The sequence below is a fragment of the Musca autumnalis genome, unplaced genomic scaffold (genome assembly GCF_047663935.1).
Source record: "Musca autumnalis isolate F117 unplaced genomic scaffold, ASM4766393v1 scaffold_2, whole genome shotgun sequence".
NCBI classification, from domain to species: domain Eukaryota; kingdom Metazoa; phylum Arthropoda; class Insecta; order Diptera; family Muscidae; genus Musca; species Musca autumnalis.
Genome location: NW_027411755.1, coordinates 76183338 through 76201006, shown reverse-complemented (window position 1 = coordinate 76201006; position 17669 = coordinate 76183338). Strand labels below are relative to the sequence as shown.

The 17669-nt window shown below is 31.9% G+C and overlaps 1 protein-coding gene across 5 annotated transcripts in view; it reads right to left on the bottom strand.

The window, feature by feature from the left end:
• Nucleotides 1-7126: 7126 nt before the first annotated feature.
• The window catches only part of LOC141394116 (lipase 3), a 266183-nt gene continuing 255640 nt past the window's right edge, over nucleotides 7127-17669 (bottom strand). For all 5 annotated transcript variants that reach the window (XM_073968021.1, XM_073968022.1, XM_073968019.1 and 2 more), the window contains 2 exons: nucleotides 9891-10616; nucleotides 7127-8090 (listed from right to left, as the gene is read on the bottom strand). In XM_073968021.1, the coding sequence (XP_073824122.1) occupies nucleotides 7686-8090; nucleotides 9891-10616 (1131 nt within the window). In that variant the 3' untranslated portion in view covers nucleotides 7127-7685. The remainder of the gene's footprint in view (nucleotides 8091-9890; nucleotides 10617-17669) is intronic.

The window sequence follows — 17669 nt, the reverse complement described above, 5'->3', positions numbered from 1 at the left end:
CCTATTCTAGGTTAGTGTTTTTGTTTAGCGCTAAATTTTATTAATTTCCTATAAAATATAATATTTTTGCACACAGGAACAAAGATTCTGTTCGCAATTATTAAAATTCATACTATTATTGCAGAACAATTTCGATAATGATCTGTTTTTTGTCAAAATATTTAACAACATTTACAAAAACCGAATATTTTTGACGCATAGAAAACAGGGTTAACAACGTTTTCTTTGTTATTCTCGCTTATAGGGTTTCCATTGATCCATGTTACATAAGCTTCGTTCCAGAACTAAAAAGTTTTTACACATTTTGAACATTTTTCCCCGAAATGCGTTCCCGTACACCAAAAAAGTTTCAAAATGTTTACTTCTCTTTGAACAAAAATGGCGCCGAATGGCTCTCTCTCATTTTTGACGGTTCTCTCTTTTGCACATATTTCCCTTAAAAAAGTACTGGAACGGAGCTATACATTTTTTAATTGCCACAGGACCAACATTTTTTTAAGTATTTGGTTTTTTGGATATTGGACATGGGCTTCTAACTCTAAAGCCACACGCTGAAACTTTCATACAAAACTTTCCCATTATTTTGGCGTTCATAGATCGAGTTCCATACTAAAGCAATTTTATGAAATTACTGTATTGGGGAACTCGACCTAAGAACGCCAAAATAATGGGAAAGTTTTGTATGATCGATCTATGAACGCCAAAATAATGGGAAAGTTTCGTCGCAAATTTTGCGCGTGTGACTACTGAGAAAGTTTCAGCATGTGGCTTTATGCTTGGTTTACATTTAAGAAATCCACTTGATTTCAACTGTCAAATCCATAGGTTAAACGTCAAATGAAATCCAGATGAGAACAGGCCTATTGTTTTCCATAATTTATTTAATAATTTTTCCCTTTTTTATATCTATTTATTTTAATAGCCAAACATTTTTTTATATTTTTGCCAAGAAGTCCGCCACAAAACATTCGAATTTAAATCAGCTGATCAAACTTGCAAATTCTTACAAGAAAAATTTTCCTTGGTCCGTGTTTAGACACACGGGAAAGTAAATTCAGTTTTTAGGCAATAGGGGGTAGGAAAGAGTATTGAGGAGCTCTTTCCTCTCCGCTCTCTCCCAAAAACTCAATTTACTTTCCCGAGAAATTTGTGTGTCTAAACACAGACTTGCAAAAACTTGTAAACAAAAGTCTCCAAAACTCTCCAATATTCTCTCACAATTGTCTCCAAATTCTCTCTCTTTTACTTTGCAAGTTTGTTATCGAACAGCATTTTGTAAAAGTTTGTGCAAATTTGCACAAACTTTTGGGTTATCGTACAGACCTAGTAGCTGTGTTCCTTTACTTACCTGAGGTTACCATTTTTAACCTGCAAAGCGTTCCTTAACCCCAAAAAATGGCAAAACTAGCAGCAATTTTTAAGAGAGTGAAAGAGGAGAGAGAGCGCATATGCCTTTCTCTTCTACCACAGGCTACCAGCAAAATTTCTGCAGGTAAAAAATGGTAGAACTGATTTTTCGACTTTTGTTTGACGATTATTTCACAATGAAGAAGAAAATGGACGAAAAACAGAAGAAAAAGTCGAACCCCTACAAAACTAAATTAAAAACTGTGAAATAAAAGACGAAAAATGATTTTTTATGTTTCTTTTTGACATTGCTACAAGATCTACCATTTTTCCGTTCCTTTACTTTTCTGGTAAAAATGTTCATGAGAGAGCAATTTTGTGCAATTCTGACACTTTTCTCTTTTACCACTCTTACCATTAAAAAGTAAAGGAACAAAGCTAATACTTCTCCCTCCGACGGTTTCATAGAATCACTGCAATTATTTTTGTGGTGCCTTTTTTCAAGTTATGTCGTATGTTTGCGGGCATTGTGTGGTATAAAATTCATTAGGTGTGTTCGTTTACTCAACAATTTGTACAAATTTGTACAAGTTCAGTAACTTCTTGTAATCGGCTAAGGTATTTTGCATTGTACTGTAGAGTACACGAACGACATCCAGTAACAATTTGTACAAATTTTGAGTAAACGAACACACCTATTATTTGGATGAATATCAGCATATCTAGCGAAAAATCGACATTTTACTTGTGGAAGATACCAACACACACCTGAGTTTAAATACAGTGAGTGTCAAAAATATTCGGTTTCAATTTCATCGATAATAACACCTCAGTATTTTAGAAGCCCAATATCGTTATTAACCCTGTTTTCTATGCGTCAAAAATATTCGGTTTTTGTAAATTTTGTTAAATATTTTGCCAAAAAACAGGTCATTATCGAACTTTTTCTGCAATATTAGTACGAATTTTAATAATTGCGAACAGAATCTTTGTTCCTGTGTGCAAAAACATTCAGCCCAATCATGAATGAAAATTCCGTGCGGAATTTTTCTCTTCTCCATTCTTTGCTATCACAAACAAAAAATCCGCACGGAAAAAAATTCCGATGGAAAGTAGGTATCATGAACGCTCTCAAACATGTGTTTTCCTCCAAAAAATCTCCCTTGCAAAACTGAAGGGAGTTTACAAAAAATCGTAGTATTTCCCACAAACTTTGTACAAAACATGCAAAATAAACACTTTTGTTGGGATTTTATACTAAAATATTTTACTTGTGGTTGGAAATTTATTAAAAATTGAACAAATTTTACAAAATAACATCACTTTGCAAACTCAATCACTCTCTACTTTTTGTACCGATCAACGATGGGATGAGAGAATTTTGGACATACAAAATTGTTGCACAACAATTATTGAAAAACACTGGATAAAGCATATTTTCAATTATATTTATTTCAGAATTCGTATTTTTTAAATTTTTGCCATTATGTATTTAATTAAAAACACTCGTTTCTAACACATTCATGATAGTGGCAGTTCCATAGCACAATGGAGTCAATTGCACTGTCTTCTAGAAATTTCCAATCACATCTGATGTTTTTCATAATTGGTAACATCTTCTGAATGTCTTTGATGTATAAAAGTCATGGTAGAACAAATACAAGGTAAAGTTAATACTACAACAAATACAACTCGAACAACAACCACAAAGGAATTTGTTTTTGTTTGTAACGTTACTGCCAGTTGTATTTGTAAACAAAACAAGCAAATGTCTATAAATTATTTGAATTTAAAAAACTAATAATTTTTCACATTTGGTTGAATATTTTGGAAAACATGAATGAAAATTCGTTACATTTTCAATTTTTATGGTTCCACATCATTCCACTAAATGCATAAATTCTCGCAGAAAGTAGAATTCTTGCAGAAAAGTTTGGGGTCGCTGGAAATTCATAGAAAAAGGAGAAGCTGTTTCAATGTTCTGTTTTAGAAATCAAAGAAGCACATGTTTATTAGGGCTTTATTTTTTAAATTTTAACAAAATACCTCACATATTAACAAACGTTGTATCGCCTCTACAAGCGGTGATTTACTACGCGGCTTATCGTTCGAACTTGGAGGAGGTTACATATCATTGATATGAAGAAGTCTTTCTGGGAAATGGTTTTTTTCCGAATGATATATCTTTTTTCTCAAAAAATATATGTCCCTAATGTACATCGAAATAGAAATAAATGTATAAAATGTCATATGAAATTTGACACTAACACTACAACCCAGTTCAGTCAGCTGGGTATTGCTGCTACCTTTTCTTGTTCTACCATGTATAAAAGTGTAATTTATTTGATTAAATTTGTTGATTTTGTCTAAAAACACAAACACTTAAAAATTTCGCTTTGTTTTTAAAACAATTAGGGCACACAAGGTACGAAAAAGACCCTTTAGTGCTGCCAAATTCAATGATTATTTTTCTCACATTATTCATGATAGGAGGAATGTTCTCTCGAGAAAAATCTATTTCGCGAGAGTTGTATTCGGCAAGAATATTCATGATTGGGCTGATTATATATTATAGCAAATTATTACAATTTAGCGCTAAGGAAAAGCGCTATCCAAGAAAAGAGAAAACTGGTCATAATTCATTATAAAAACAGCAGAAATAAAAGGAAATTTTGCTTATTTTTGAATATTTAGTCGAATATAGTTGAAATAATATGAAAAAGTCACAAAAATATAGAAATAATAGATTTCCTGAAACACAGAACCAGGGACTGGGAGGGAAGGTAGAGGAATCTTCTGAAAAATTGTGACTAAACCTTCCTTAATTTTCTTAAAATTGGTCACCAAGTCCTAAATGACTTTCAGAAGATAGAAAATATGAACTTACACTCCAAAAAATCATAAAGTTAATACTTCTCATAGCCTTGTAACATATCGTAATCATTGATAAATACAAGTCTCCTAGAAGCGCCTTCGTACTTTTTGTGTTGGAGTACACAGAAAGTCCGGAAACTTGGTGGTATACTGATTTTCCTGCTTAGGCATTTAAAACTAACTCCATTTCACCATGTTTCTGATGTACATCAAGTTTTGAAGGTACATCAAGGCGAAACTTGAACTAGATTTTTGGTTACGTGAATAAGCCGATGGTTTGTGATGTGTTACAAGGCCATGGAAGGCTGTATCCTTACGATTTTTGTAATATAGGTGCATATTTTCTATCTTCTGAAAGTCATTTAGGACTCAGTGACCAATTTCAAGAAAATTGAGGGTGGTTTAGCCGTAATTTTTCAGGAGATTGTGTTTCACGAAATCGATTATTTCTATATTTTCGTGACCTTTGCACATTATTTCAACTATATTCGACTAAATATTAAAAAAATAAGCAAAATTTCCTTTTATTTCTGCTGCTTTTATAATGAAATATGACCAGTTTTCCTATTCTAGGTTAGTGTTTTTGTTTAGCGCTAAATTTTATTAATTTCCTATAAAATATAATATTTTTGCACACAGGAACAAAGATTCTGTTCGCAATTATTAAAATTCATACTATTATTGCAGAACAATTTCGATAATGATCTGTTTTTTGTCAAAATATTTAACAACATTTACAAAAACCGAATATTTTTGACGCATAGAAAACAGGGTTAACAACGTTTTCTTTGTTATTCTCGCTTATAGGGTTTCCATTGATCCATGTTACATAAGCTTCGTTCCAGAACTAAAAAGTTTTTACACATTTTGAACATTTTTCCCCGAAATGCGTTCCCGTACACCAAAAAAGTTTCAAAATGTTTACTTCTCTTTGAACAAAAATGGCGCCGAATGGCTCTCTCTCATTTTTGACGGTTCTCTCTTTTGCACATATTTCCCTTAAAAAAGTACTGGAACGGAGCTATACATTTTTTAATTGCCACAGGACCAACATTTTTTTAAGTATTTGGTTTTTTGGATATTGGACATGGGCTTCTAACTCTAAAGCCACACGCTGAAACTTTCATACAAAACTTTCCCATTATTTTGGCGTTCATAGATCGAGTTCCATACTAAAGCAATTTTATGAAATTACTGTATTGGGGAACTCGACCTAAGAACGCCAAAATAATGGGAAAGTTTTGTATGATCGATCTATGAACGCCAAAATAATGGGAAAGTTTCGTCGCAAATTTTGCGCGTGTGACTACTGAGAAAGTTTCAGCATGTGGCTTTATGCTTGGTTTACATTTAAGAAATCCACTTGATTTCAACTGTCAAATCCATAGGTTAAACGTCAAATGAAATCCAGATGAGATTTCATTTGACGTTTGAGCTATGGAATTGACAGTTGAAATCAAGTGGATTTCGTAAATGTAAACTTAGCATTAGAGTAAAATACTGAGGTGTTAATATTGGTGAAATTGAAAACCGAATAATTTTGACAATCACTGTAAATAAACTGTCGCTATCAAAACGCTTCGTAAGAAGTATTAGCTGTGTCTGGTTACCCTAAAATTTGTAACAATTTGTACCAATTGTTGCTGGAAGTCGTCTGTTAACACAAAAAACCAGCAAAAGAGAGCGATTCGAGAGAGACATTTTGACAGTTCTTTCACTGAGAGCTTGCAAATTCTTGCTGGACAAATTTCTTCTAGCAAGCACTTGCAAGCTCTTCTTCTTCCTGAAAACAATCATTCAGCTGCTTTTAGTTTTTTGTTGATTTATGTTTGTGAACATTGAAAACAATTTTATTGTGGAAATAGCATATTCTAATTGTATTGTTTTATGGAGAACAAATTTGTAAAGTGGAAAAATACTTTTTTGTTTCATTTTCTTTTTTATTTTTAATAAAATACAACGTGTTTGCTTCCTTTGTTGGCGGACAAATTGTTCTGTTTTGGCAAGTCAGCTTATTGCTTGCTGGTTTTTGCTGGGAAGGTGTCTGTTTACTTTTTAAAATTTTCTAGCAAAAGAGAATAAAAACCCCTCACTCTCTGAGAAAGTTCTTGCTGGACAATTCTTGCTGGGAAAGTAACCAGACAGACTTATTATTGTTTGGGCTTGAATGACAACAAAGGGTGTTGAAATGTTTGTTTTTATAAAAGCAAATATGTTCAAGGCATTGTTAGCAATGTTGCTGAAAATTATTTTCAAAGAAAAGTGTAACAAAATTTGTTCTATGCCCTGATTTTTACCTCTATCAACGCAACGCCGTTAAATACTAGTATAATACAGGGCAAGCCTGGCTAATACAGGACTTTCCATATATCATTAAATTTTTGTACGTACTCTAGACATAACCATTAATGATGTTTCATAGTCATTTGTTGGAAAATATCTTAAAAAACTAGAAATTTCTAGCCAAATTGCCTATAACGGGAAACTAATTACGATCATGCCACACTTACGTCATGAACATCATTCTTTCTGTCGGAATCAATGACAAAACTACTGAAAACGATAGGGAACCAATTATTCTACCATTCTGCTTACTAAAATGGCATAAAAAGCCAACAATTTGGAAATTATTAATCGATTATTGTGGTGCATCATTTTCAATGCTCAATTTAAAAATTCCCATTTTTTTGTTTTCCAACCTACCTGTTTTTCAACCTACAAAATTGTTGTTTTGAATTGTTAAAAAATCTCAACTCGTTTCAAATCTCAACGTTTACATTTTTTATTTCAGGTTGCATCATTTCCTGTGACAGTCACTGTATGTGTACAACATTCACAGGTAGCAAATTTGACATCTCATATGACATTGATGGCTAGTGTAAACACCCCTTAACGAAACAACATCTTTATTTATTTGCGTTATTTATTTCATTTATAAATACAATATTTTCTTCCAAACTTAACAATATCATCATGTAAAAAAATTAAAAACATGTAGTTCTTCGTTTTTCATTAATTTCATTAATGTTTTCTTTTTTCTTATTAGTCTCCACTTAATACAAAAATAGTCTATTAAAAAAGCGCATTTGAACCACTTAAGCATAAAGGGGTTTTCAGTTGGTTGATTGGTTTTCTTAGTTGGTTTGTTTCTTGAGTTCCTATAAAATAGTATCACTTGTTCGTTGTCATGTTACAAATACTTAACAAAATTATTAAAAACTGGAAGTTTTAAAAACAATTATTTACAAAACATTAGGTCTGTTCGTTTACTCAATAATTTCTATAAATTTTTAAATGTCAAGTAATTTCTTGCATACCAATAAGGTCTTTTACATTGTACTGTAGAGTAAACGAACAACATCCATTAAAAATTCGTACAAATTTTGAGTAAACGAACACACATATTATTACAATTAAATATTAATTACAAACTAAACTTAAACAAAGAAAGAAGGAAAACTTTGCTATATTCTATGCAGATGATCATGTGTTTTCTCATAATGTTCGACTTTCTCGATAATACGATCATTTATCATCTCCTTGACATTTACCGACCATAGGAAATCATAATGATTCCAATCATCATAGGGCATACGATAGAGTTCAGCACATGGCAATAACGACGCCAAATACTCAACATCTTCCACCGCGGACATATAATCATTGTTGCTGTAATACAAATTAACACAACTCTTGATGTTGCTAACCTCATAGTGAGGTGGAGTTTCCTGATTGTACTTCTTAAGATTGAGATGAATGCCATGATCGAATTGTTTAAAATCTCCCGAGGTATACAATTGTAAATAGTGTATGATTTGGGTTGTCGAAGCTCCGGCTGGATGAGTTTCACATACATGAGGCAATAACGTCTGAAAGTAAAAAAACAAGGATATTCGAGTTTATAGAGAGGTATATGATGGAAGGAAAAAGAGATATGTTTCCTATAAAATAAAATAAATTATCGATAACAAATATGTTAATAAAATATATTTCCATAAGAAGTTTTATATAGAATAACTTGCTGATAACAAGACTTTCTATAGGATAACAAGTTTTTCTATGGAACTACTTTCGATAATAAGTTTTTCTAAATTATAACTTGTCGATAACAAGTTTTTCTATAGAACAATTTGTCCATAAAAAGTTTTTCTACAGAATAAAATGATGAAAAAGCTTTCTATAGAATAACTTGTCTTGTACAAATTTCTCTATAGGATAACTTGTCGATAACAAGTTGTTTGTTGATAAACTTACGCTGGGTACACATTGTCAGTTTTGAATGACAGCTTTGCGGTTGCTTAGTAGTGTGCCCGTCATTTTTGTCAATCATCATGCTACCGCAAAATATGTATTTTGTGGTTACTGGACGGTTGGACAGTTATCGATAATTGCAAAAAATCGAGATTCAAAACCGGCAATGTGTACTGCACTTTATAGAACAATTCTCGTTTACAAGATTTTCTATAGAATAACTTGTCGATAACAAGTTTTTTGTGGAACAATTTGTCGATAACAAGTTTTTCAGTATAACAACTTGTCGATAACAAGTTGTTCGGTATAACAACGTGTCGGTAACAACTTTTTCTACATAAAAACTTGGCGATAAAAAGTTTTTTTTTTACAGAAGAACTTTTCGATAACACGTTTTTCTATAGAAAACGTGTCGATAAAAGGTTTTTCAATAGAACAACTTGTCGTTGAAAAATTTTTCTTTAGAATAACTTTTCGACAAGTTTTTCTATAGAACGATTTGTCGATAACAAGTTTTTCTATAGCACAACTGTCGATAACAAGTTTTTTTGGAATAACTTGTCGATAAGAAGTTTTTCTATGGAACGACTTTTCGATAACAAGCTTTTCTATAGAACGACTTTTCGATAACAAGCTTTTCTATAGAACGACTTGTCGATAACAAGTTTTTCTATAGAACAACTTGTCGATAACAAGTTTTTCTATAAAACAACTTGTCGATAACAAGTTTTTTTTGGAATAACTTGTCGATAAGAAGTTTTTCTATGGAACGACTTTTCGATAACAAGCTTTTCTATAGAACGACTTTTCGATAACAAGCTTTTCTATAGAACGACTTGTCGATAAAAGTTTTTCTATAGAACAACCTGTAGATAACAAGTTTTTCTATAGGAAAACTTGTCGATAGTAGGTTTTTCTATGAAATAAGAAGTTCTATGCAACAACTTGTCGATAACCTGTAAATAAGTTTTTCTATAGAAAAAAACATGTCTATAACAAATTTTTTTATCGAACAACATTAATAAATTTTCGTATAGAACAACTTGTCGATAATAATTTTTTATATTTTTTTATAAAACAACTTTCCGATACCTTATTTTTCTGTAGATCAACTTGCCGACAAAAAGTTTTTCTATAGAATAACATTTCGATAACAAACATTTTCTATAAAATAACTTGTCTTTTACAATTTTCTCAATAGGATAACTTGTCGATAACATGTTTTTTTACAGAACAACATACCCTTTACAAGTATTCTATAGAACAACCTGTCGGTAACAAATTTTTCCACAGAACAACTCGTCGTTTACAATATTTTCTATAGAATAAATTGTCGAATACAAGTTCTTTATAGAATAACTTGACAATATGTTTTCTCATAGAATAAAAAATAATAAAAACAACTTTCAAATACTTACATGATTCAAATGCCGTGTACCCCAACCGCCAATGAAATTCAATATACCGGAGCATAGAAATTTGAAATGTGAATTGGGCGAACAAATATATTCACAAAACAATTTCTGGACACTTGTTGTGGGTAGCAGCTCAAAACCAGCCAAGACCATACTCAAAAATGATGGATATCCCAAAAAGATACCGCCAACTTTGGAGAGTAAAAACGAATGATTGCGCATAAAAGCAATGGGCGCCAGCAAGTGAACCGTTCGCACTTTTTCATTATACCATGGCATTGAGGACATTAGAACAAAGAATGTTGTAGTACCCTGGGAATGGGCAACAAAATGTACCGAACCCACTCGCGTCTCATCCAGTACATAATCCAACATGGCGGTTAAATCATAAACACCAATTTCATGCCAACTAAAATTCCAAAAGTCAGATGAATCTGGACGTTTGTGTTTATGCTGGCGAGAATAGGTATTACCACGAGCATTACCCAGCCATACATCATAGCCCATATCGGCAAACATATAGGCTAGAGAAGTTTCAGGGCCGTTTATAATCCAATCATCTGAGGCGCAAAGAATGCCATGTTGAAGAAATACAACGGGTTTCACGGAGACATTATGATAACGCAGTTTCGGTGAATCGGGTATACGATACATGGTTAGTATGTAATCATCGTTTGTGTGTACTGTGTGCTCTTCAACGGGATAATTATGATTTGATATCAATTTTGCCTGAAAACAAAAATAAGGCGGCAGACATTAGAAATTTATTAAAAAATATTAAAAATACATTTGGGGGTCAATAACTTTCGTTTTACAAGAAATGAAAATAAAACTTAAAATTCTCAAAATAGCTCATTTACACACATCAATATGTATATATGTATGTAAATCAGTCTAAAAGCTTATTTTTGTAGCGCTATAAATTTAGTTGAAAATAGCGGAAAACAAACATTTCTTGGGGTGAGTGAAATATCTGTTTACACTTTCAGCTGTCGACGAGCAAAAGAAACATTTCTATAGCATGGGTTCTTACGTCAATGTCAGATCAATCTTCGCGAACGTGCCTGTTATTCTTGATATGTAAATGCTTTCGTTTTTGCAAAAAAAAAAAAAAAAAAAAAACAACATTTATACAAGTTCACAAGTAGAAAAAAGGTGTACACGTGTTTTTTGGTGTTTTAACTTTTTAACATATTAAAATGTTTTTCTCAGTAGTAGAATTCTGTAACTCATTTTTTGAGTTACCGACATAAAACGGTAACATTAAAAAGCAAAATTGAATGAAAAGTATCAATAATAGGTGTGTTCGTTTACTCAACAATTTGTACAAATTTGTACAAGTCCAGTAACTTCTTGTAATCGACTAAGGTCTTTTGCATTGTACTGTAGAGTAAACGAACAACATCCAGTAACAATTTGTACAAATTTTGAGTAAACGAACACACATAATGACGCATGTTTTATAAAGCATGTTAAATGTAAAATGCGTTTTAGATGTAAATGTGGCTAAAGTTTAGCCCGTACAAGCCTGTGTAAAATATTCTCAATATTTTTAAACCAATTAATAGTAAATCAGTATTTGGGAGTGGCGACTAAAACGCATATTACATTGAGCATGTCAATTCCATACAATATCTGTCAAATAAATGACGTAAACTCCCAAAACATCTGTTTAAAATGAGTTTAAAAGGAGTGTTTGGAGCAAATACGTCATTTATTCGACAGATATTTCAAATAATTGTCAACATAAGCGACACTTTTAGTTGAAACCTGTTTGATGTAAATGCGACTGTATTCCCGGTCCACACTAAAGCGGTGTTTACACTAGCCATCAATGTCATATGAGCCGTCACTTATTTTATCCATACGACATCCTCTATGTTTGTCAAAGTTTAGTTTTTGCGTTCACACTAGCATACAATTTCGGTTGACAACATAATATAAATCACGCAACGAACACAACTTATTTTGTTTAAAACTATAATCGCACTCACATTTTCATTTTCTTTTCCTATTTTCTTCGTTTTTTGGTAAAATTATTTTCTTCCAACAATTTATTTCTCAACTGCATACGAAAATACACAGCCGAATAGAGCGCTCTCTAAACGAAAAAGTTACATATGAGTTGCCATATCATTCTGATAGTTGCAATTTTTCATGAGGGTCACACCATGTGTATAACATTCAGGAATCGCATATTTGACATGTCATATGACATTGACGGCTAGTGTAAACACCGCTTAAGAGTTATTTCACTGAAATTATGTCATGAAAGTGAAAGAAAATGTAAAATAAAATGGTCTGATTGTTCCGTACGAATATTGCAACAAAGCAAAATTGCAGAACACATGAAAGCGTGTACACTAGATTCTTGAAATTATGTGTTTTTCCACAAAAAATGCAGAATTTCATTCAAATTACTCAAGTGTGAACCGGATTCTGGATTCTGTTATACTAGTATGTTTACATTAACGAAAGCGAGTGGATTCCAACTGTCAGTTCCTTTGTTTATTAGGGTTATGACTTTTTTACAACCTCATATCCCTGTATCATAGCGTGATGAGTTTTGCCATAAGATTACATAAAATCTTAATTATAAGGTGATTCGGTGAAAAAACCTCACGCACGAAATGATTTTAAAATTTGAAATTATCAAAATTATGGACAATTTTTTGAAGTCACTGAAAACAGATATATAACTGAAAATAAACTTTAGAGCCACATGAGATAATTAAAATTACATAAAATTTATTTCTCACTATTTTTCTTCAATTCTGAGAATCGTAAAAATGTCGTAAACGCTTTTATTCAAAAATATAATTTTTTAACAAAAAACAAAAAATTTAAAATTTTTTCAAAGTGAATTTTTTCGCGACTTTTTTAATATTTGAATGAAATAAACGTTATTATAGTTATAAGTAGGCTTATAATTATTCATTCGTGCAACAAAAAATAATTTTTTGAAAAAATTTTTTTTTTTCATTTCATATATTTTTTCAAAAAATTATTTTTTTAAAATCGATTTGTGCGTGAACTTTTTTTATATTTCAATAGAATAAACGATAGCATAGTGATTAATAGGCAAAAGTTCATTCATCCCTGCTACAGGAAATCATTTTTGAGGAAAAATGTCAAAAAGTCATAACCCTATTGTTTATACGTCAAATGAAATCTCATCTGAAATCCGTTGGATTTCATTTGACGTTTAAGCAATGGAATTGACAGTTGAAGTCGAGTGGATTTCGTAAATGTAAACCTAGCATTAAGGTCATTAATAGTTCATTTAGACTATGCTGGATTTAGCAATTATCTGGTTTTATTTGACATATGTTGTATGAAAATGACAACTTAAATCCACTGGATTTGCTAAATCCAGCATAGTCTAAATCAGGCATAAAACCGTAAACACATTCAACGTTTCTGTAAAGTTCGGCGTCATTTCTGATAAAAGTATAAAGAAAAAATCGATCTATGTTGCCCTTGCTATTTTATTCTTTTGTCAGAAATGACTGAAACGTTGGATGTATTTATGGCTTAATACCCCGTTTGCACTTAACCGGATTTAATAAACCCAGTGGGATTCAAATGTCAATTTCATATCGCAAACGTCAAATAAATCCTCATAAAGAAGGTTAACCCGACAAAACACCGTTTGAGTCTGTCTTTAACTGGCACCTAAAAAGGGTGCTTTGGAAGGATTATTGATTATAAGCGAGGGAAACAGCGTTCTTAGTTAAATCACCGACAACTTCAGTATATTATAGAATGTTTACATATAAGCGGATTGATAAACTCACTGGGTATTAAATGTCAATTCCATTGTGAAACGTTAAATAAATCCTTATAAAGGCAAAAGTTATAATATAAACAGGCTACTCATTTATTTCACAATCTGCGTTAATCCCCTAAAATACTTGTCAGATTCAAATTCATGATATAAGAACATACATTCATCAATCACACCACCTCTCTTAATCAATTTAATAATAAAAAATAAATACAAAAGATTGCAACAAAAATAAAATAAAATCTAATCAGGTTTTTAGACAGACAGACACCTTTACCGGCATAAAAGCAAACAAAACACCCAACTATCTATACTCTTACGATCTTGTACATATGTATGTATGTATAAATGTATTCCCTGTCATCTAATTATAAAAAACGACAAAATCTAAAGATAACTAAAATCTTTTTGCATACATTTTCGCACACTCAAACGTTTATTGTAATTGCAAAAAAAAAAAAATTAATAAAAACAATTGCTCACATGCCAAAGTCCATTGAGTTCCTCATAATGTAGAACCCCCATATATTAAATACATAGACTTTAAATGGTACTTTGTATAATAAAATTTTATTAAAAAAAAAAAACACATGCAAAACACAACAGCAATACGTTATTTATAAAAAATGGACATATACAAATTAACACCCACCTAACACCACCACCCATCAACAATCAAGCAATAAAATTATTGAATTTCACATCCTCTCTCGCACATACACTCACTCTTTTTCTCTTTGCAAAATAAAAACATTTGTCTTCCTCATTACTGAAATGTAGAGAAATGAATGCTAAATTATTTTCTTTATTGGTCGTATTCTCACAACGCTTTACTCTCTACCTTGACCGTTGTGTTTATTTTATAGTGGGATCGATCCCTCCCTCACTTTGTAGATGATAGCATGAATCGTTATCATTGACCATAGCATACAAATAGAGTGACATAAATATATCGTCACCATAAATGCCGGAAGACGTAACCGACATGGAAATCGAAATTCGTTTTTTGATGGAATCTGATATATAAAGCTAAAATACATGCTCTGGAACAATTTCAAGCTTCTGCGTTTAAAAATAACGATCCTATTCAAGAAATGCCAATAGACGTAACAGCATACTGTAATTTCCATAGAACACAAAAGGCGTAACCCACATTATTTCAAAACTAAACAGCAGTACAAACAATGTATTCTTTGATTATTGCAGCAATTATAATGCCAGGGGAGGGCTTATTGAGTTAATGTATAATTTCCACGGGGCGGATTCGGTTAACCGGTTATTTGACCCGAAAGTCCAGGTTCAAAACCGGGTTAGGCCCGTTTCTACTGAACCGAAATACCTATCACATGGTGTAGTTACTTTAACAGTTTTGTCTGGAAGCTTTTTTTTTCAAAAATCACAAAGACCATTCTTTTAGTTAATATTTAAAGCAATAACTTTGACTTTAGACGGTTTTTGCTGGTCTTACAGAAAAAATCCATAATTGAAATAATTGAAGATGATGACAGAAGACATATGCCCTGATTTAAATAAACATCTAAAGCGCACATATGGAAAACAATATGTTAACCGTACAAAAGAAAGTGGTTATTCGGAAGGCAATGCTCGTCTCGATATTGTTCATTTTTCCAAGAGAAAGAACGAACGGAAATATTCAAAATTGCGTTGATACGAAAACGTCGTTCTAGTACAAAGATGTATTCTTTGAAGACGGATACGATTTGGCTGTATGTTTGCAAAAGATGGTCTTGTCAACAACCAACCCATGGTTTAATAGAGATCAACTGATTGTAGTAATCAAATAGGTCCAGAGAAAAACGCAAATTTTCTGTACAGGAGTTCCTACAGTCACTGCGAGCATTGGCTTTTGATCCTAACAGTATAATCTATTTTAAAACTGATATCAAAGACGACTACCAGATTTTACCATAGAGAAGTTCCGGAAATTTTGAGGCAGTGGATCCTCCTCAGATGTACACACAAAGGTTAAAAGTTTCAAAAAAGAAATTTCAACACCTGCAAGACTTAAAACGCTTAATTCCAAGTGATTGTCATTACTTTTATGACAACATTTCTTATGACAATTAGAGGTTACATCTAAACTGTTACAGATCACTTAATTTATATGAACTATATTTTGTCCATAAATTGACTTAAATACAACAATAAATATATTATTCCAGATTTAATATCGTCTAATACAATTGAAATTATAAGTAATTATAGTGATGGTTGGAATAGACAGTTCACCTAATTGTGGTCCATTGAAATATCAACGTCAAGACTGGGAATTGAACCCAACACCGTCAGATTGCTAGTTTAAAGTTCGCTTAACCGCGTATGCCAATAAACCAGTTCTAATTTGTTTATAATTTTTCATTTATACTAGTTTCTTCAAATGTATACTCAATAAATTGTGGGTTACGTCTTTTAGCATTTCAGAAAAATACAATACCAAAAGACGAAACCCACACAGCTTCTAACATTCAGGAAAAAATTTAAATTTTTTTCCAAAAATATATTTCTTCTCTGTCTTAAAACACGATACTAAAAATTTTCGATATTTTATAACACCGTTTTCATTTTATAACGTTTTTTGTTTCTCCTGTAAACTTTTATTTTTGTGGGTTACGTCTTCCGGCATTTATGGTGACGATATGTACATATATTGGGATTGTTTTTTGGGGACAGGGTTCCGAAATAAACGTCTTTAAAAAGTCGTTGATTTAATAAAAAATTATCCAAATACATATTTCGCGAGGTCCATATTCTTAACGAATTGACAAATGACACTTTTACATAATTTACACTTTGACCTAAAACAAATATTTAGGACAACTTAAGTGTCCCAACTTTTTAAAACTTGTTTGATATAAATGCTGTTTAATGTCTATAATAACTCACGGTGAACTAACGTTAAGAATAACCACCATAATGCTTTCAGTAAAATTACAAGGGTTTCCGCTTCCAACTGGTATTTTCAATGTCCAGAATTGGTGGATGCATGGGATCGCTTCTACCTAACGTTTAAAGAAGATATCACAGTTGCTGGCCCTTTAATTGATTTTAAAATTTACTCTGAAAAATATATTTCTTAATCCTCTTTATAGATCCTCTCTAAGGAAAATTCTTTGGAAAAATTTACGAATTCTTAGAGCTTGCTTATTAAAATTTATTTAAAATTAAACTCTTCATGACGGAATTGAAAAATAAAATTTCTTTCAATCCGTTTTTGTGAGGTTTATTGCTCCATATATGCATGAAAACCTTCAAAAGTAAATTGAAAAATCCCGACACTTAATAAAAGTTATTACCGGCATTCGGGATTTGAGACATCCGGAAAAAACCCAGGTTTTTGGGATTCGGGATCGCCATCCCCAATGTTTACATTTTGTATGCGATTTTATTTACAATAAAGCATTTTGACAATTAAAATTATCTTCAGTTTAGGGATAGGTAATGGAAAGCAATAATCGATTTCTCGACTTTTCGATTTTGGTCTAAGACTAAAAATGCGATTTTTCGGTCTTGCGTTATTTCAGTTGTCTTAAAACTCGACTTTCGACTTTTTCATAACCGCAGAAAATCGATTATAATCGACTATTCGTCGATTTTCGTGTTTTCTTTTGAAACTGTAAAACCGCCAAAAGTCTAAAACCGCCAAGTCAACAATAGGCCTGTTCGATAACTTCACAAGTAAAAAGTATTTGCAAGTTCTTGCAAATACTTCTCATTTCTCTTTTACTAAACAAGTTTGTTATCGAACAGCATTTTGTAAAAGTTTGTACAAACTATTGAGTTATCATACAGACCTAATCTATGGGCAAACTCGAAAATCGATCAGAAGATAATCGATTATGCGATTTTCCCTCCAGACAAAAATCGACTACGATTTTTAGATTTTTAACTGCAAAAAGTCGGTTAATCGATTAACCGAAAGTCGACTACCCATCCCTACTTCAGTTGTTGTTGGTGTAACACGTGTTTATTGCGCT